This window comes from Corvus hawaiiensis, chromosome 26 (assembly GCF_020740725.1).
Source record: "Corvus hawaiiensis isolate bCorHaw1 chromosome 26, bCorHaw1.pri.cur, whole genome shotgun sequence".
Taxonomy (NCBI): Eukaryota; Metazoa; Chordata; class Aves; order Passeriformes; family Corvidae; genus Corvus; species Corvus hawaiiensis.
Genome location: NC_063238.1, coordinates 40,303,447 through 40,322,506, shown reverse-complemented (window position 1 = coordinate 40,322,506; position 19,060 = coordinate 40,303,447). Strand labels below are relative to the sequence as shown.

At 42.2% G+C, this 19,060-nt stretch overlaps 1 protein-coding gene across 2 annotated transcripts in view; it reads left to right on the top strand.

The window, feature by feature from the left end:
- COL22A1 (collagen type XXII alpha 1 chain) overlaps positions 1–19,060 on the top strand; it is a 227,815-nt gene that overhangs the window by 79,916 nt on the left and 128,839 nt on the right. For both annotated transcript variants that reach the window (XM_048287054.1, XM_048287055.1), the window contains exons 5-10: positions 3,241–3,352; positions 10,121–10,244; positions 13,149–13,424; positions 14,524–14,604; positions 15,215–15,328; positions 15,778–15,822. In XM_048287054.1, coding sequence (XP_048143011.1) covers positions 3,241–3,352; positions 10,121–10,244; positions 13,149–13,424; positions 14,524–14,604; positions 15,215–15,328; positions 15,778–15,822 — 752 coding nt within the window. The remainder of the gene's footprint in view (positions 1–3,240; positions 3,353–10,120; positions 10,245–13,148; positions 13,425–14,523; positions 14,605–15,214; positions 15,329–15,777; positions 15,823–19,060) is intronic.

Below are 19,060 nucleotides of genomic sequence, written 5' to 3'. Positions count from 1 at the left end.
ATGAGTTGTCTTTAAGATGAATTGTCTTAAAGACCTCTAAATTTCTCTGCTGACTCACAAGGAAACTGAGGAAGCCTGCATCCATCACATGTCTCTTTTTCAGACAGCTAAAATTAGGTGAGATGCATCTCATCCTTGTCAGAGTTCTTAATTTTTTTTAGTGTATGGCCTGATGACAAATCTTCTGTAATTCTATTGAAATCTTTCAGCAAGCAAAGTGCCCCTTACCCTTAAGGGCTTTGGTTGTAAATGGAGTATCCAAGAGTAGAGGTTATCTCACCAGTTGGGTAATATTTCAATTTGACACAGAACAAATCTATAGTGTGGTTAAAATAAAAAACCCTTTGCTTTTGAGTGTGGACTCTGACACAGCTAAGGACTTAACGTTTCCGTGGATCTACATTACATCTTTCAAAAAGCCATCATCATTCATCAATTAAATAAAAATAGAGAAAGAAATTTTTGATTTGCCAATCCATAATCTGAATAAAAGAAAAAAATGCCATTGTTATTTACTTTTGTGCTTTATCCAATCCTAAATGTAAATGTGATTATGTTGTGAGAGTGTGACTTATTTTCATTACACCAAGTTCCGTTTGCAAAATAGTTTTGATAACCATGTTTATGTTTCATGGAGTTTTTTAGGCATTGAAACTGCATTTTGATGGGAAATTCAGGGAAAAAAAAGAAGATATTGATTGAATCTGACTTTTGTTTCTACTGGAAAAGCATACTATTGCACACAGCTTCAGAGTTGCTCATGATGTGAACGTTCATTTGAGTTGTCGGAGAAAATGAGAGCAGCTTTGGGCCTGAGCCCTAACTATGGGAAAACTTAGCAGGGCGTTCTTGTCACTGTACCTTGCACTTGTGCATTTTTAGCAAGGGAGCTTTACAGGACCCATGAGGTGAGCAGGATTTCACAGCTTGAGGCCTCTGGTGACTGGACATAAGGACGTCACTTGGGCAGCATTTCAGCCTTCACCATCCACAGCTCCTCTCCTGTGAATGGTTAACAATTTCCCTTCCCAGTCAGTGTGGTCTTTTCCTGCCAGCAACACTCAATTGCTTCCCTCAATTCCTGTAGCTGGTGTGGATGATGGATATGTACTGTGCAGAGGAATGAGCTGTATGGACAAGTCATAGTGTTGTTTGTGACAGCCGGGAGGGAGCTCTCATGTTCTGGTGGGGTCTATTTACCCTGATTTATAGCTGCAATCGTGGCCGATTGCAGTGTGTCAGAGGGTGTATCACTGGAGTTGTGCAGAGGTGATTATGAGGTGCAGCCATGAGGCCCTGGAGCATCTTAACTGCTTTATTTGCCCTCCTGAATGCCCAGTAATAACTGAAAATAGAGTGGACAAAAGGGAAAAGCTGTTGACAGCCAGGAAAGTTACTGTAGTACTAAAGGCCTCAACTTGGCACCAGACAGCCATTTCTGTCTTTGCAAACAATTAAGAGTATATTTCCTCAGAAAAAGCAATTTCTTCTGAAAAAGGTCCAGAAAATGATGGAAGCTTTACATTTTATTTGCTGTTTGCTATTTTGATTTGCCTAGGCACTGGCCCATGCAAGTTTTTGCACCTATTTATTCATATAAATGTGAAGAATAATATCATTAGGTTGGTGCCTTTTCATGTTGAAGCTGTTTTCAAGCTCTGCAGTGCCTTTCAGCCTGAAAGGTTCATGAAGACAACTAAGAAACCCAAGAATCTTCAGGCTTAATTTCATCACATAAAAATGTTTATCTATCCTAGAAAACTTTTAAGAGCTCACTAACTGAACAAAGTTGAAAGAACTGCCATAGTTTAAAAGCAACTTATCCAAATAAGCTACACTTATGTCATCAGGTTTGTGTGCTGGAATTACAAAAGCAGGAGTTAATATGTGCAATTGTGCATATGTGAGGGGGAGAAGATGTTGGAATAGGCTGAATAACATTAAAACACATATTCTCTGCTCAGTTGCTCACAACATGCCTTTTACAGTGCCTTCGCCTCTAACTCCACAGAGTGTTTGGTTCTGGGAGTGGCTGATAGTTTGGATTTGCATCCTGTGGAGCCAGTTTGGAGATTAAAGCAGGATGTTTGCATCCACACAGTTTCACACCTCCAGGAACTGGATGCATTCATGGCACCATTGCACCCTTCCTGTCCCTCATGGTTTAGCAGCTGGGACTTCATGTCACAAAACCATGTGTTCATTGTGGCTGGGACCATGTTGATACTGGAGCAGTGTAGACTCACTTGTGTGGTTTAGGATTGAGCTAAAAATAGCTTGTTAGAACAAAGTCAGAGGCTTTAGACAAATGTCTTCCATCAAGATTCATAGCTCTCAATAATGATAAGTTGATTGGACTGAGTTGTATTAAAATGATATGAAAAGTGTATGTAGTCAAGTTTCTTGGACAAGTAGTTTTCAGTAAAGACCTGGACCACTGGAGTGGACACACAGTGGAGGTCCATGAAAAAGAAGAGAGGACTGGAACACCTCTGCTGTGAAAAAATTTTGAGAAAGTTGGGGATGCTCAGCTTGGAGAAGTGAAGGCTCCAGGAGGACTTTCTCATGGCCTTTCAGTATATAAAAGGGCCTTGTAAGGAAGAAAGAGGCCTTTTATCAAGGTCTGTAGTGACAGGACAAGGTGCAACAGTTTTAAGCTGAAAGAGGGTAGATTTAGATCGGAGATAAAGAACTAAATTTTTACAATGCGGGTGAGGAGACACTAGACTAGGTTGCCCAGAGAAGCTGTGACTGCCCCATCTCTGGAAGTGTTCAAGACCAGGTTGGATGGGGCTTGGAGCAATCTGGGCTAGTGGAAGGTGTCCCTGCCCATGGCAGAGGGATTGGAACTAGATGATCTTTGAAGGTCCCTTCCAACCCAGAATATTCTGTGTTTTCTATTAGACTATGAATAAGAGCTTTAGCCTGCACTTGTGCATTTTTCACCATGGGAGTTAATGAATTATGCAGCGTTTTCAGGATGTTGTGGCAATGCAAACATTAGCTACTAATTTCTGGAAAACACTGTTCAAGCCTGTGACAGCTTAAATTTAAGCTTGGTTTTGAGTTTTTTGACTGAGAGGATTAGACCATATCAGAATTTTGTTCTGGCTTTTCCCAACAGGAACAAGACTCGTTTCTGAAGTGCAGTTTGTGGGCTAAGATATCCATGTAGTTACAGTTGGAGGCATGTCCCACTGCCTGATTAATGTCTTTTATTTATGTTTCTGTAATGGATAGGATTTGACCTGATGAATTCATTCAGCGTGAAGCAGATTTTTGGAATGAAAGAAGATGGGATTCAGAGTGCTTATGTACGGCTTGGAAACTTTCCGGTTGTTCAGAAAACTGAGTGAGTACTCCGGGTTTTCACTTTATTTTCATCTGAACCTCTGCCTTACATTATTTGGTTCCTCTAGGTTAACCTTGTAGTAGTTATCTGGTACCTACAGGTTTATTTCTGCTTTGAGTAGCTCTTTCAGTTCAGCTCACAGAATATGCACGACGTGATCAGGAGTCTCAGCAGTAACTACAGGCTCCATCCTGGCAGAATATGAGCTGTGTTTGGTGTATCTGAGTGGTTCTGAGGAGCAGTATCAAGACATTCACAAAAGAACTTAGGGCTTCATAAATAGCTTCTAAAGGGAATATTTGGTAGCACTCCCACTGAGATGGAAATTAGCTAAATTGTGACGAGTTAGCAAATATGGGTTCTGGCCTTGTAGAAGAATGAGCAGGTTTTAATCCTGTGTCAGCATGGATTCAGTCCTCAGAGTCTTTTCTCACCTAAGGCTGCCAGTAGTGTTGCAGTCTATCACAAGTGTTTCTTTGGGTTGTCACTTGAGCCCTGCTAGCATTAGCCTTGAAAAGAGTGAGTGCATAATTGCACTGAGTAACTGTGAGCCATAGATTGAATTGTCATCATTAACATTTTTGCAGTAAATTTCTCTATGCTGGTTTGAACTTCAGCTTAAAAAAATCAATAATACTTCTTTTCCTTCTTATGGATGAGGACTTTTATTTTTCAATCTGTTTTTAGCTCTTTTACTCAGCTCACTTCATTTTTGAGATTGTCCCATGAATTACATTTGCTTGATTTCACAATATTTTTTTTTCATCCTGGAACCAAACAGGATTGATGTACTCTTTTCCCCTCCCCCTCTTTTTCCATGTTAATACACAATTAAAGAAAAAAAAAAAGTAAAAATATGACATACTGAGAGGAAAACTGTTTTCTCTAGAGTCCATAAATGATATCAAGTCCAAGGGTAAAGAGAGTCATGATCAGTGATCTCATTCAACACAGCTAATTAAAATCATCTTAGGTTTGGTATATACATAACTGGTCTGAGTGTGGATGGGAATAAACCATCAACCTATTTCATTTGGATGGGAATAAACCTATTTCATTTGTCTCACTGTGATCTCTGGGTTCTGGGTGATACTATGACAAATAGTGCAATCCTTGGAGTATAAGGAACAGACAGGAACTGTCACGTATGAGCTGATAATCTTCCTATCACACAGCTCAGTCACTGCTGCTGCTGTGCCCAGCCTTAGTTTCCGTAAGTCATTAGGTAGAAATGGAGTGAATGAAAGTTTGAAGGGCTGTGGAGCAAGTAGGATAGTGATAAATTCAAGAGGTACAGCGTAGACAGGTAAAATTAGGAAGCAGCCAACAACTGAAGGGATCATTCTTTGTGAGAACCTCTGGGAAACCAAAGCTTGGTAAAGGGTCTTTGAATAAGGGTCATAGTAGACTGAAAGTCAGTGGCTACTTGACATCAAAAACCAGCAGGGAAGAAAGGCACGCTTTCAAGGATGAATGCAATTAACCGCTGAGGAAAGTTAGCACAGATTACACAGAGTTGTCCATTTGAATCCCTTTTTCAAAATAAGGATTGAAGTACTTTGTTGTTGTTGTTTCTGTTGTTATTTTCTCAGACTGAGGGAGTGAAGCCAGACCAACCAGCTGTGATGACTTTCCATCTGCTCAGATTACGCCCATTTATTTGTTGTTGCTGTTGTCTTTAAAATAAGCACAGTATTTTATGGCCCAGGACAATTAGAAGTAAAACATCCTTAATTAGTATATTAAAATGAATAAGATTCCTTTTGGATGATTCTGAAACATGGAATTCAAGGAAGACTTTTAAATTTTCAGCCTTTTGTATTATAACTTCCACACTCCTGTGGTTTGGGAATGAACCCAAATGGATATAACACCATGGAAGGTGTTTGCATATTTGGTTCATTTTAGCATTTGTTTGCCAGGACTCTGAGATGCTGCACATAGGGTCATTGCTCACAGAAAATGAAATCTTGTAAAGCTCCACAAAACCGATAACTGGAATAATAAACCAAACAAAAACATCTGTTGTGGCTCACAGATAACCTCCAGCAATGTTTAGCAACTGATAGCAACATCTCATAATTAGATACAAAATCATTAACTGAGTAATATATGTGATTCACTTTATTATCTGCTTAAAGGATTTGTATCCTTTTATACAAGCAATAGTACTTCTACAAAGTGCCAGATTAGCTGTCTGGGAAATGTGCCTACTCATCTTCTGATCTGTAACCTACAGCTATGAACTTTCTTCCTCTTTGTGGTGAGGCATCATCTGTGAGCAAGCAAACCCAGCAGCCAGAGCTTGGCTGCAGTCAAGGACCTGATCACTGAAGGACACACAGGTGTCTGTACCTGTCTGAGGACTGGCCCCAAAATCTGGCTGGTGCTTGTCCCCACTCTTCATGTAGCTGGGGCTGTCCTGCTGTATGTTCATGGCTCCTCAGTGGATCTTCTGGCCAAAACTGTGCCCCAGACTTCTGGTTTTGGATGCTCAGGCTTGTTTCTCATTACTGGTGTCTTGTCTAATGCCAAGATTTTGGCTCACTCTTTTGTTCTGTCATCTATCTATATCTCCCAGGACCCTCCCCCTGACCATGTCCATCCCTCAGTTTTCTCTTTCCTGGTGTGGTTCCAGCCTGACTTGATGATGATCTTGGCTACCACCTCACAGAATTACCTGATGCTTGATCTAGTCGTGATCTCTTTGCTCTTTATATTGGGATAGTGTTGTACCAGTACAGAGTCTTGGGTTGTTTAGGGCATGTATACCTTGGTGTGTATTTCTGGGGATTGTGTCTCCTGACATCAGCTTTGACTGCAGTCACCTGCCTTAGGTTTCTCCATGGGGTCCTGCCCTAGTCTCATCATTTGTCTCCTTCCCAGGGAAGAAATTGTACAAAAAGCTACTGAAACCTCCTACACTGAATATGGAACCTGTTGAAAGTTTCCTTGTTTTTTACTTTTCCCAAACAAATACTTCATATTGAGAACAGCAGAGACAAAAAAGCTTGTTCATCTTAGAGAAGGGAAGAGTCAGGGAGGGAGGATCTTACCCATGTGTATAAATACCTGATGGGGAGGAAACAAAGATTATGGAGCCAGAATCCTTTTAGTCATATTCATTGACAGGACAAGAAGGAATAGGAACAATTTAAATCCATTAAATCTAAACACAAGAAAAATATTTTTAGATAAGATGATCTCAAGAGGTCCCTCACTGTCTCCTATTTCTAACAAGGTAAAGGAGATAAAGCATGATGGAGGTGGAATGACTGAAGGCTTTTTCGGTCTTGTGGAGAGTAAAGGACTGTAGGGAGAGCTGAGAAACTGAGAAAAGACTGCAGCAAGGAGAGGAGAACAAGTTGTTCACATGGCTTCTTGTGGAAAAAAGTTGTTTTGGGAAAATTAAACTACAGCAAGTGAGATTTAGGATAGATTCCTTTTTCTTACAGCATGTAGGACAGAGAAACACAGGAAGAAATTACCTGGAGAGGTTGTATCTTTTCCATCACTGAGGTTTCTGAAGTAGAAGCCAAAAAGATGCCTGCCAAAGATGTATGAGACACATCCTTCCACAGCCTTTTTCCTTTTTCCTTTTCCCTTTTTTATTTTTATTTTTTTCTCCTGTCATTCTAAGACCCTCTGGTGATGAGAAGCATATGGAAATGAACTGGCTTTCTTCAACTTGGTTTTGCAGATCTTAGTGGGTTACATTTCATATTAGTGGGTTTTAGCTTTGTAAAATTGGTCAGATTGCTCAAGTACATTAACTACACTCTTCCTCACCAAACACCTATTAAATGCTGTTATATTCAGTGTCTGAAATGAGAACTGATACTATCATTTTTTCCACAGGGTTATGATAGATGTGGGATCTCATGCTTATTGTCCCAGATGAAAGCTCTTATTGAAAATTAAAGCATGTGAGGTTGCTATATATTGAAATTCAGCAATGGTTAAGAGAGTTTTCTGCCTTCTTATTAAATTTTTTTTCTTTGTACAAGTTGTGATTCACCTGACCTTGTAGTTGAGTTAATTGACTCTTAGACTAACCTTCAGCACTAGGGGATTATTTTGTCTTGGAGTTTTATTAGGGCCTCTTCTGCAATCTATCCTGTTGTCAGAATTATAGAACAAAGAGCGGGCAGAATGCTCCCTGTCGGTACCAGCAAAGTTCCACAATATCGATCATCAGTTCAGTTCAGCCTTGTGTGAAAGAAGAACATAAAACATTTCTGGGGACAGCAATCCCTGCTCTTGGATCCCCAAGTAAAGCTGAACTTCTAGATGGAGATAGTTTTTAAATGAGGAAATAAGTTAAAACTCCTCAACAAAGTTTTTGTTATTTATGTAGCAATGCAGCTCTGTAAAACATACAGGGACCAATGACTTCAGAAACAGCTTTTGTCACATCTTCAAAGCAATGAGAGTGCCTTTAGACTTGCTTTTGGCATGAAACTTTTCTCTGTTGGAAACTTGCATCTGGTTCCTCAGCAGCTTTAAAAATCAGTTGAGGGTGGCAGGTAATGGGTCATTATGGCTTTCTGTCAGTTTAAATCTACTTGATGGGCTGTTTGTCAGCCTTGTGTGATGAGGTGTGGCCAGGCTCACAGGGATATTTAGGTACCTAACTCCCAGTTATTTCTGTGGGTATTAAGCATCTGAAAACCCTTTTTGAAATTAAGCTTGCATGATGATATTCCTGTACCCAGCTCAAAGCTGTCCAGAACCATAAAATCGTTAACTTTGGAAAAGCCCTATAAGATCACTGAGTCCAACAGTTATCCTACACTTCCACGTTCACCACTAAACCATGTTCCCAAGTGCCACATCTACACTTTTATTTGAACATTTTCAGTGATGGCAAATCCACCACTTCCTGAGCAGACAGTTCCAGTGCCTGACCACCTTTCCAGTAAAGAATTTTTTCCTAGTATCTAGTTTAAGGCAATGCTCCTTCTGCATCCTACTTCTGTTCACCTCCAGGTGCTCCTTCTGGTTCTTCTTGTAGCTTTGCTAACTTCCAGGCAACTGGGGCCTCCCTGGTTAAAATAACTAGTACCAAAAAGTGAGACAGCCTTGTCTGCTCTCCTAAAGGAAGGATTTTGTAGGGGAGCTAGTGGGAGCCTGGTTCAATTTTCTTCTGTGCTGGAAGAATTCAGAGAGTCTCTGTGTCCCCAGAGGGAAAACCAACTTAAAATGATGCATATCCTGCAGGGGAACTTTATACAGCAAAAGCCATATTAATGGATGAAAACAGAGTGTTCTGAATTTATAACTTGTCTGAAAAGATAGGAGATTCAAAGCACAGATTAAAATATGATTGAATATTTTGGCATTAGGAAAGACTGGATCTCAACCTTTGCTGCAATTGCAAAACAGTATTCTGGAAATTTTGAGGACTGTTTGCTTTTAATACAATTAAAGGCCTCTAGTTTTGTGTGCCTTGAACTGTGCCAATTTCTGCATAGTGATGGATTATGTCAACTATTCAACATTAAGACAATATCTTCATAGTTTGCTCTTCATTAATTGCTGCCATTATGTTTTGTTTTCTATCGAGTGTTTATGCCTGACTACTCAGATATCCTGAAGCAAAGACATTATATTTGGGAAGGGTTTCTTTAGGAATGATGAAAGGAGCTGGTTGGCTTGAGCATGAAGAACAATGTTAACTGTGACTCTTCAGGTGGGAAAACAGGTGGCTTAGAGGCATTACAAGCAAAGTTTGAAAAATCATGTGTGGTATAAAAGATAGAAAAAGAATAGGTTCATTGTGTTGTCCCTGATAAGAACTGAGTTAGGACCTAAACAAACAGGAGGATGCCCATCATGCAATGGGCAGCAGAGGGTGATTCCTTGTCAAGGCAAGTCATGAATGTCATAAGTCTACCTGAGTACAAGAGGAGGATGCAGAAGTCTAAATGAGATAAATCCATAAAAATTTATTGATATAGAAATTTCATTTGTCTCTGAATTAAACTCCTGGATTCCAAAGATCTGGAGGTAGGAGAGAGATGTTTTTTCTGTTCATTCTTGTTCTTAGGCATCCAATAATGGCTAGTAACAAAAAAATTAGTAATACTGGATTATTTATCCCTTCTGTCCAGCCCTGCTTCCCTATGTTATGCCAGGTTTTTATGCTGGACTAGAGAAAAACAGTGTTCAGTGTTGGATTTGGTTACTTCATATGTTTGGTTACATGCAGGGGTTGTGGTGTCAGGCTGAGTAAACTTCTGCCTGATGTGTTTGCAATGTTTGATTTCAGAAGCTTCTGTTATCCAGGGCCACCAGCTAAGGAATATCTTGGAAAGACATGAGCTGTAGTGCCTGTTTTGGGGCAGATATTATAATGTTGTTGCTATAATTTGATGGCTTTATAGAAGGTTTTGGGTGTTCCTGGCCATTCTTGGGAGGCACAGGTCTCCAGTGCATCTGGAGCAGAACAGAATTATTTACACATTGTGTGAGTGGAAGCATGAAGTGAAAAACAACGTTTTTAACATGGTGGATACTCAACTGCAGATTTCTTTTACATTTTATCCAGTTTGAGAGCTTCACCATTGGAATGATAAAAGGGCTCCACAAAGACAGAACCTGGAGGGCACAAGCTGATGTTCATCTCTCTCCAGGCTTCCGAATAAAGCAGATTTTTAGGAACTATGATACTTTTAGAAAGTGTTGCTGGGACATGGAGAGAGTTTTAGACGTTCTGCTCTTCACTGCTAAGCCTGATACATTGCTCTTTTTCCCCTCCCATGCCAGGGATGTATTTCCACAAGGCCTGCCTGATGAATATGCCTTTGTAACTACTTTCAAATTCCGGAAGGCTTCCAGGAAAGAAGACTGGTATATCTGGCAGATTATAGACAAGTACGGCATACCACAGGTAAGAGGCCCTTTTGCAGTGTCTTGGTTTTGAAAGACAGGTGTCTGCTAAGGAAGGCAGAAGCCTCCCTTGAAGTGGCAGATATAACCCCTTTCCCTCTGAGTTATTATAATTTTGAAATCAAGGGCCTTTAGGCAAAGATGTGGGAAATAGGAATAACAGTTCTTTACTATATATATATAACCAGTCAAACAAACAGCAATACCTCTGGCAGTAACAGCAATCACAAACCCAGTCCCAGCCCTCTCAGCTGTCCGGCCCTTTCCCCTCGGGTGCAGTTCCACTCGCAGCCGGCAGGGGCGCTGGCGGCTCCCGGTGAGCAGGGCAGGTGCGATGGTTCCCCCGCGGCTGCAGGGGGCGCTCCGGAGCGAGCTCGGGGAGCACGCGGCACCGGTGCCCTGGGATCCCGGGAAGGGATGGAACAAAGGCTTCACAAACCCCTGGGCAGCCGATCCCGGACTCTCGGGAACAGCAGGCTGGAACGGCAGGCTGGAGTGGCAGGCACAAACACAAATCCCGGGTGGCAGACGAGATGTATCCAAAAGGGGAACCCCCCGAAGGTCCAGGCAGGCAGGGCGAGCAGGGCTACAACGCAGCGAAAGCTCGAAGCAGCAGCGGGGCAGGGCAGCCACAGCCCGGCCTCCAGCAGGGCAGGGAAGCGGCTTTTGGGGTCCCGGCGTTGTTTCCAGCAGAAAGAAAAATGGCCGAAAAAAAGGAACCAGCAGCTCCTTTCTCTCCAGCTTCTCTCTCCTGACGCTGAGAGCGAACTGAACCCACACCCAGGTGAAACAAAAGAGTGGCCAGGCCCTTTTGTCTTCTCTTAAGCACCCAGCGATTTATCGTCTTAGTAACAGAATGGGGGAAAATTCCTTTAACAGAAAAAAACCTAGATCTCTTAAAACCCCAACATGCAGACAGCAGGAACAGCCTTCTTTTTATTTTTTTTTTTTGCCATGTGCTAATTTTCTTGCCTTAACCTCCCACTCCTTTTTCTTACGAGCTAATAAAAATCCCATTACTTTTTTAGTGCATTTGGCTGAAAATGTTTTAGTTCAAACCCTGAAGAAAGGTTTGTATACACCTTGGTTCTTATTAGAATGCAGGTAAATGTGTTAGTTGGAAAGGGGGACAAAAAAATACCATCCTTGCTCTTGAAACTAGTGTTGGGTTTTTGGTTGTTTTGTTCAGACAGTTCTACTTAGGGAAAATATTTTGCCTGCTTGGAAAAAGATGTCACAGAGATGTACTACAGAGCAGTGAATTATGTCAGGTTTTGCCAGACTTCTAGGTATCCTGTAAATTATGGGTTCCTGTTCTGGATGTGGGTGTAACAACACCTATTATAGCTCCATAACCCTGAGTCCTGACTGCTGCACAATTTGATTTAATAATTTCTTTTCCAAGTACTTTCAGGTTCTCAGGAAAAACATACTATAAGTGTGTACTAAAGGGCTGTTTGTCCCTACACAACATGTTCTTAGCAGCTTGGCAGAGTTGAGGTTTTTGATGGTGCTTCATAGGGAGTGGTTTGGATGGGCTGTACATTTTTTTGCTCAGCACCAAATATAGTGGTGATAGCATTACCTAGGACTCTAACGTGGGCTGTCAGCATGGGCTCACATAGTTAAAATAATTCAGTATTGCTGCTTTGGGACCGGTATTTAAAAGGATTTTGGGAGCTCTCAGTGAAGGATAAGTGCAGTTTGAAGAGTTAGATAACTGGGTTTGAGACAATGGTAAAAGGTTTATATGAAAGCTATTATCAGCTGCACTTTGTTAAATGAAATTGGTTTACTGTGCCACATGCATTCCTAGTTGCTGCAGAGTGAGAATGTGTGAATCACTTAGTATTTCTAGAAGGAAGTTGAAAGCTTGAGCTGCTCAAGTGAGAAGAGAAAAAAACACTCAATATTTCCAGTAATAATTTCAAAAGTGCCTTAAATTGTGGTGCCAGAAGTGCCTTGGAGCCCCATCAGCCTCCTTTCATGTAAAGTTGGTTGTGGTTTGGCCACTCCCTTGCAGACCTGCACAGTTCAGAGATGCAGGCACTCCTGAGCCAACACTGATCCGAGCTGGCATTCCCAGCCAGAGCAATGCTCAGCTGCACGGAGAAGTTGGGTCAGATGTGGAGTCAGCCTACCCCGGGCTCCTCACATCACTCACAGCGTGGTGCCAAGGTGGCCCAAACTCCTTCCAGCCCTGCAGCTTGTGGATACACCATTCCTGGCTCTGCCTGCTCCATTCCCTGCTGCTTGCTGGTAACTGCCTGACTTTGGTGAAAGAAGATCCAATTTGTAAATGAACTCAAAAGTTGCATGTCTTCAAAAACCTATTTTTGCCTGCTCTGTAGCTTGCAGGACAGGGGACGGGGTGTAGCTGTAGTTTTCTATTCAAAGCACCTGAAATAAAGTGTGGGCAGTGCCACAGCTCAGCAGGCTGGTTTCATACCAGCAGTGAGATATTTTTCCATATCCCAGGGGACAGTTGAGGGCATGTGATGGGAGTAAAGAGCCTGCTGGGAAGTAGTGGAGCAGTACACAGGATAGAGGAATCCAAACCAGGTCCAGCTTTGTGCCTTTGGAGAGGTGCCCTTGAGCTGTGTTACCACCCAGCACAGCAGCAAGGTGGCCTGTGCTGAAACCATGCCAAGGGTTGTACTCACAGGAGGAGGCTTTAGCTGGTCATGGGTCTGCACCAAAACCTGTGCAGCCCCATCTTATTTACCAGCACAGGCGTAGGCTCCCTGTCCACATCTCCCACAAAATTTTGTCCTCTGCTCTTTGCTTGGGCTTCTCACCACAGCCTGTGCCATCCCTGGCTTTGGGGTGTCGGTGGTGGTGGAAAGCAGTCAGGAGAAAGGGGAAGGCTTTCTTCCTCAGCAAACCCCCTTCTGTTTCCTTGCAGGTCTCGATCCGGCTGGATGGAGAGAACAAAGCTGTGGAGTACAACGCCGTTGGACTCACCAAGGACGCTGTCAGGGTGGTCTTCCGAAACACACGGGTCAGTGACCTGTTTGACCGCAACTGGCACAAAATCGCCCTCAGCATCCAGGCCAAGGCTGTCTCGCTGTACATAGACTGCAAGCTGGTGCAGATGCTGCCCATTGAAGACAGGGAGAACATTGACATTCAGGGAAAGACTGTGATTGGCAAACGCTTGTATGACAGCGTCCCCATTGATGTAAGTACTGCACTTGCTGATTAGAGCTGGGGTAACATTCAGCTTTGGGTTTGCAGTCTGTGAATGAGTGGGGTTTTGGGGGTTATGTTGTGATCGACCCTTTTCCTGAGACAGCATTGCTGAAATGCTGCCAGTGTTACATAGCAAACACAGATTGGCAGCTTATGATGTACAGGACTTGCTGTATTTTTATGTGAGACTGTATCTCCATAAGAGAGATTAAAAATGAGAAGTTTATTTCATCTTTCTGTCTAGTCACAGAATGTGTTACACTTAGAAGCAGAGACAAAATCGTATGCAAATATCATCAAACTGGGTACTGAATTACACAGAAAGGTCTTTCTCCATCTGATCTTGGCATTATGAATGTTTCCACATGTGACAGAAAGAGATGGGGAAAAAAAGAAGCTTGTTAACTCAGGAGAGTTGTAATATATTCTCCATTCCTCAGATATTAAGTTTATAGAGCAAAAGCCATATTAATGGATGAAAACAGTGTTCTGAATTTATAACTTGGCTGAACCAAACTCAAATTTACAACTTGACAAATGAACCAAAGTCGAGACACACAGGCTGATTGTCCAGCAGCAGTGTTACCCTGTTATAATTTATGTGTGATCGTTTTGTGTTTGAGACTTGTATAATCTTTCTTAGCTGTGCAAAATGGATGGCACATGCATATCAAATGTATTCATAACGTTTCTCACGCAGGAATAAATGGTCAGAAGATGCAAGGCGCAACAGGAGAAAAACAGACCTTGTGTCTAGATGAAATTCTAGGAGGGATAGACGTGGCCAGGATGTGTCTTCTCAGACAGAAATTTGGCCAGAACATGGGGATTAGCATGAAAACCTGCACCAGAATTTGAATAGGCCTTTTCAGGGTCTTATTATCTCACCTCTTGGAGCATGCTGAGATATTGGTCTATTATTGATAGGGGGAGATAGAGATTGACCACAGGATCCATAGAACCGCTCTGAAGTTAGCACCGTCTGGTTTTTCTTTGTATTTGCCTGCACTGCTTGTGGCCAAGCAAAAGGACACACAGCCTTTAATAATTCACTGTCTCTGAGACTGTTGCCTCCCTTTGTCTCCCAGTTTGATCTTCAGCGGATGGTGATTTACTGTGATTCCCGGCACGCCGAGCTGGAGACCTGCTGCGACATTCCCTCTGGACCAGTAAGCTCCTTTTTGTCATTTATTCATTTTCACATGAACACTCTTCATTGAAATCTATTACATAAATCAGGGAATATGTGGCAGTGTGGGATTATAATTTTGTTTAATAAGGGTGATTGAAACCTAACTATGTAATTGGCCCTGTAGCAGTGCCAGAGGAGGACCACTGCAGAGGGATGAGTATGAGGAATTTGAAGTTTCCAAGTTCCGCTTTCCTTGTCAAACTGTCAGGGGAAACAAAACCCTGAAGTGATGATGGAGCAACAGAAATGCAGCATGAAATATTCAACATGTTCCCCACTGGTTTTATTTGGGAACAGCTAAAAACAGTGCCAGTTGCAGCTTATTTTCCTGTGCCCAAATCTCACTAGAAACTTATACCCTCCTTTCACTCTTCTTCCCTCAGTCTTGGTTAGAGAGGTTCATTGTTCATTTTGCCACATTTTCCCCTATTGCTTGGATGAATGGCTTTTGTGGGATTTCATTCCTCATGAGGACACATTTGGCTGTGCATTACACAGTAGTGCCTCTGGGATTTGTCTAAAGAGGGTGGAAGGGGAAACTTTCCAGCATCAAAGGCTTTGTCCTGACCTTGGGTGTTTGGGTGCAGTGCCAGGTCACGGTCCTGACAGAAGCACCTCCCCTGGAAGTGAGGCCCACTGCTGGCAGTGAGCAAGTTGGACATCTGAAGATTTTCAACTGCTCCTGTCCTCCTGGACAAAAGGTGAGTGTTGAGACAAGTGTGTTTCATTTGGGATGTCTTTAGAGGTAATGGAAGTTTCCCCAGGTGTTTTCTCTTTACCTGATTCAGTGATTCTGATCATGCTGGTAGACCTGGTAACAGCATTGAAAACAAAGTGATTGTTCTTATCCAGCCCAGTTATGTACATCCTTTTGCAAATAAAATAAAACAGATTCTGAAGGTAAATGTGGCCACATTGAAAAAAAATCTCATAGCTTTTAAAAGCAATGTTCTTGCTTGTTCTGGCTCTGACTGGGACCTCTGAGAGACCAGCTTCATTGTCATTGCTCCTGAGGGCATGTCAGCTTTATTCTCTTCTCTGCTTAAACCTGAAAACATTTTTGTTGTCCTCAGTAGATGTATGATTGGGCCCCTTGCTTGAATATAAAATGAGAAGATCAGTTTGATTAATCATGTCTTTTTTGTCTTAGGGGGAGAGGGGTCCACTTGGCTTTGAAGGTCCCAAAGGTCAAAAGGTCAGTAATATGTGCTAGTTCATTTATTTAATTAAAAAAAACAACAGTGAAACAATATCAGAGCAAGTTGAGGAGTTGAAGATTTTGAGAAATCAGAGTCAATTTAACATATGACTAAGTTCAGGCAGTTTTGGGTGAGCCTGGGACTGCAGGAGGCTCTAGCCATCTTTTATATTCATTTTATGCTTGCATTTAGGCTTCTCCATTGCTGCTTGATTCCATTCTTAGAGTAAATGTGTTGCAAAATCCTTTTGTGCATCTTCTAAACTGGCATTTTTGCAAGTTACTGTTATTCACTAGGTCATGCACAGCTTCCATGGTAGGTCACCTGGAAAACAAGGTCATGCTTCCATGCTGTTCCTTGCTCAGCAGTAATACATGTGCACAGTTTAGGTAGCAGCCTTCCAGTCACACTCGAGAAAATCTTGAGACTAGGGGTAAAGAATCAGTTGCAATCTGCTATCCTTAGCAAGATGTCTGAGTCATGGTGTTAAATATAGGACACTTCCCTCAGTACTCTTCTTCCTAGATAAAAGAGTAGGAGAGTGGTCGTGATGTCTGTTTCAAGTTTCACAGTGCAGCCTTTGTATTACCCTGCACGTTCTGCAAGCCTCTTTGATACACACGTGTGTGCATTCAGCATGGGCACATTTTCCTTCTGTGCCTGTTTACAAATAGAGCCATGAAGCAATAGACTCACAAGGAGCACTTGTACTGGAAGAAAACAGAGACTCAACATTGCTGGAAAGGTGAAAGTTGGTGGTGTTGGTGGTTCCCAGTTTTACTATCTGTGAAAAGATGTTGGGGAAAAAAGTTGTATTCAAAACTATTTCCATCTGAATCGCTTCTGCAAATTGAGTCACTGAATTTATACCTGTTTGGTAAATAACCGAGTTGTATCCCACCAAAAGTCACTCAGTTATTATGAAAGACTGCGGGAGGGGAAAGGAGAAATCTCTGGGTCTTAGGTCAAATGTCCTCAGAGGTGTGTTGTCTTTTGGCAAAGCTTGGTCTGCTGTCTGCAAGGAGAAGTTTTGGAGACAAGAATATGCCTTTTGGAGGCTGAGATGAAAGAACATGGGCTCATTACTGCTCAAATGTGCCTGGCTGAAAGCACAGAAAAAGGTTCCTTATGCTTCCACATATATATAAATAGGAGCTTTCTATTTTAATCTGTGACAGCTTAAATAGCGATGGGCTATTTTAAGGAATGGCAAAGCCATGACTGTTGTGAGGAGGTTGCAGAAAAGGCAATGATGATAATGATAAAAGGGCCCTATACCAAGATCCCATTGTCTTTCCCTGCTTTGCCAAGGTCTGTGTGCTGGTGAGGGTGTCCCAGTGTGTCACATGGGACAGTGCTGGGTGCAGGTCACACTAGTGGAACACAGAGGAGTGTATCTACAAGCACAGCATCAGCAGGTTTTCTGGAACAGACCCCAAAAGGGCTGCCCCACTCCTGTGTGACATTCTTCTGGCTGTAGTGGTTTGAGACTTGTACACAGACAAGGCAGGACTGCATCACAGTCTCAAGGACCTGGGGATGATGCCATTTAAATCTGGGATCTGACAACAATTTAGTACAAATGTGATGACTTGAGACAAATGACTTGGCTTCTCTATCTGCTAAATAAGGCATGTAATAGATTTTTCTCCCAGCTTGCAAAGACGTTGTGATTCAATAACATACACTACTCTTGACAGCAGTTCTTACATCACTGTTGCCAAGGACCAGCTTGTCACAGTCCTTGTTCTATGTTCAAGAAAGAATTTTGCTCTTCTTCTCTCTCTCTGCAATGTTACTGAGAGCTAACCAGGCTAAAATGCCGGCCTTGGCAAGGAATTCAATGCTATTTGCAACTCCCCAACATTACCACCTGGTATTTATGTAAGAAAGATGAAGATAATGAGTTTCTGATCTCTCAGTCTTCAAAGGCAGGGCAAAACAGGAGAGCTTGCAGTTATTAAAAAAGTTGAAAAAAATCCTGGGAGATAAACACCTCTGCCTCTATCCCCCATGCTGCCAAACTGAGGGTAATGCATGGAAACACAGTTGATGTGTTTTGGAACGATATTTGGTAAAGGATCGTATTGGGAAACAGCTAGGCAGGAAATAGCTGTGGCAGAATTGGCTAACATCTGAAACTGGGTCCTATTGATAAATTTTAGATGGTAATGACAACCCAGTCTGATTTATTTTCCTTCTACAGTCCCTCTGCAGGCTGTGTTGTTTGCAGGCAGCCAGGATGGCTGGTTGGGGCACTGGGCTGATGATCAACAGGCTTCTTCTCTCTTCCAGCATTGCTATTGATCCAAGTTTACAGAAAATTCTGTGTGAGACGTTTTTGTCCACATAGAAATTACAATTCTTACCTGCCGTTGTGAACTTTGTGAAGTCCAATATATTAGACAAGCTCTAGCAAGATATATCTTTTCCTCCAAATTAGAAAGGTTTTGTACTTTCAGTGACTTAAAAGAGATGGCTGCATAAAAATTTTTATGAATTTTACCACAGCCTTCTTAATATTACTGTGACATAACTTTTGCATATATGCTACTTATTCTGTGAGTTTTCTTTCTTTCAGCAAAAAAACAAAACAGGTTAAAGAAAGAAACCTCATATTTCCTGTGCTTTCAAAAGCATTTCTTCACCTGGGGAAAAGAAAGCATGATCCTGGCAAATGTTTTCAGTGTCTGGTGCTGCTAAGCACATTTTTTGAGGGGGCATAGATCAGGATAAATTGGATAGACACAAAATTAAATCCTGCTGTGGTCCATGTGGGGAGATTTGGGGAGAGCAGGGGTCATCAGACTTATTGATGCTGTGGTACTGGAGGGTTCTGCTCCAGGTCTGAGACTTTTTCAGCTTGGTATTAAGTCTGTACTGAAGTCCACAGTGCCTAAATTCCCTACTAGCAAAAAACGATGGGAGGCACAAATAGGTGAGCACGTTGTATTTGTTAGTGAGGGATGAGATGCTCAGCACAGCAGGTTTCTGGTTTGTACATTTTGGGTGAGAATCAGGAAGGAGCTAGGTAGAGGTGTGTGGGCAGAGCCCTCTCCTCCCCAGCAGCTCCCAGTGCTGGAGGAATTGAACTGATGGTGACACTGCACATAGCCCTAAACTAGTTCTAGTAGTGGATATATCCTCAGCTGGTCCTTCCTCTGGTTTTGAGACCACAGAGCAGTGTGTGAAAATGATTTACGGGTATTTTTTCTGCACTCGCTGGGTTTGGTA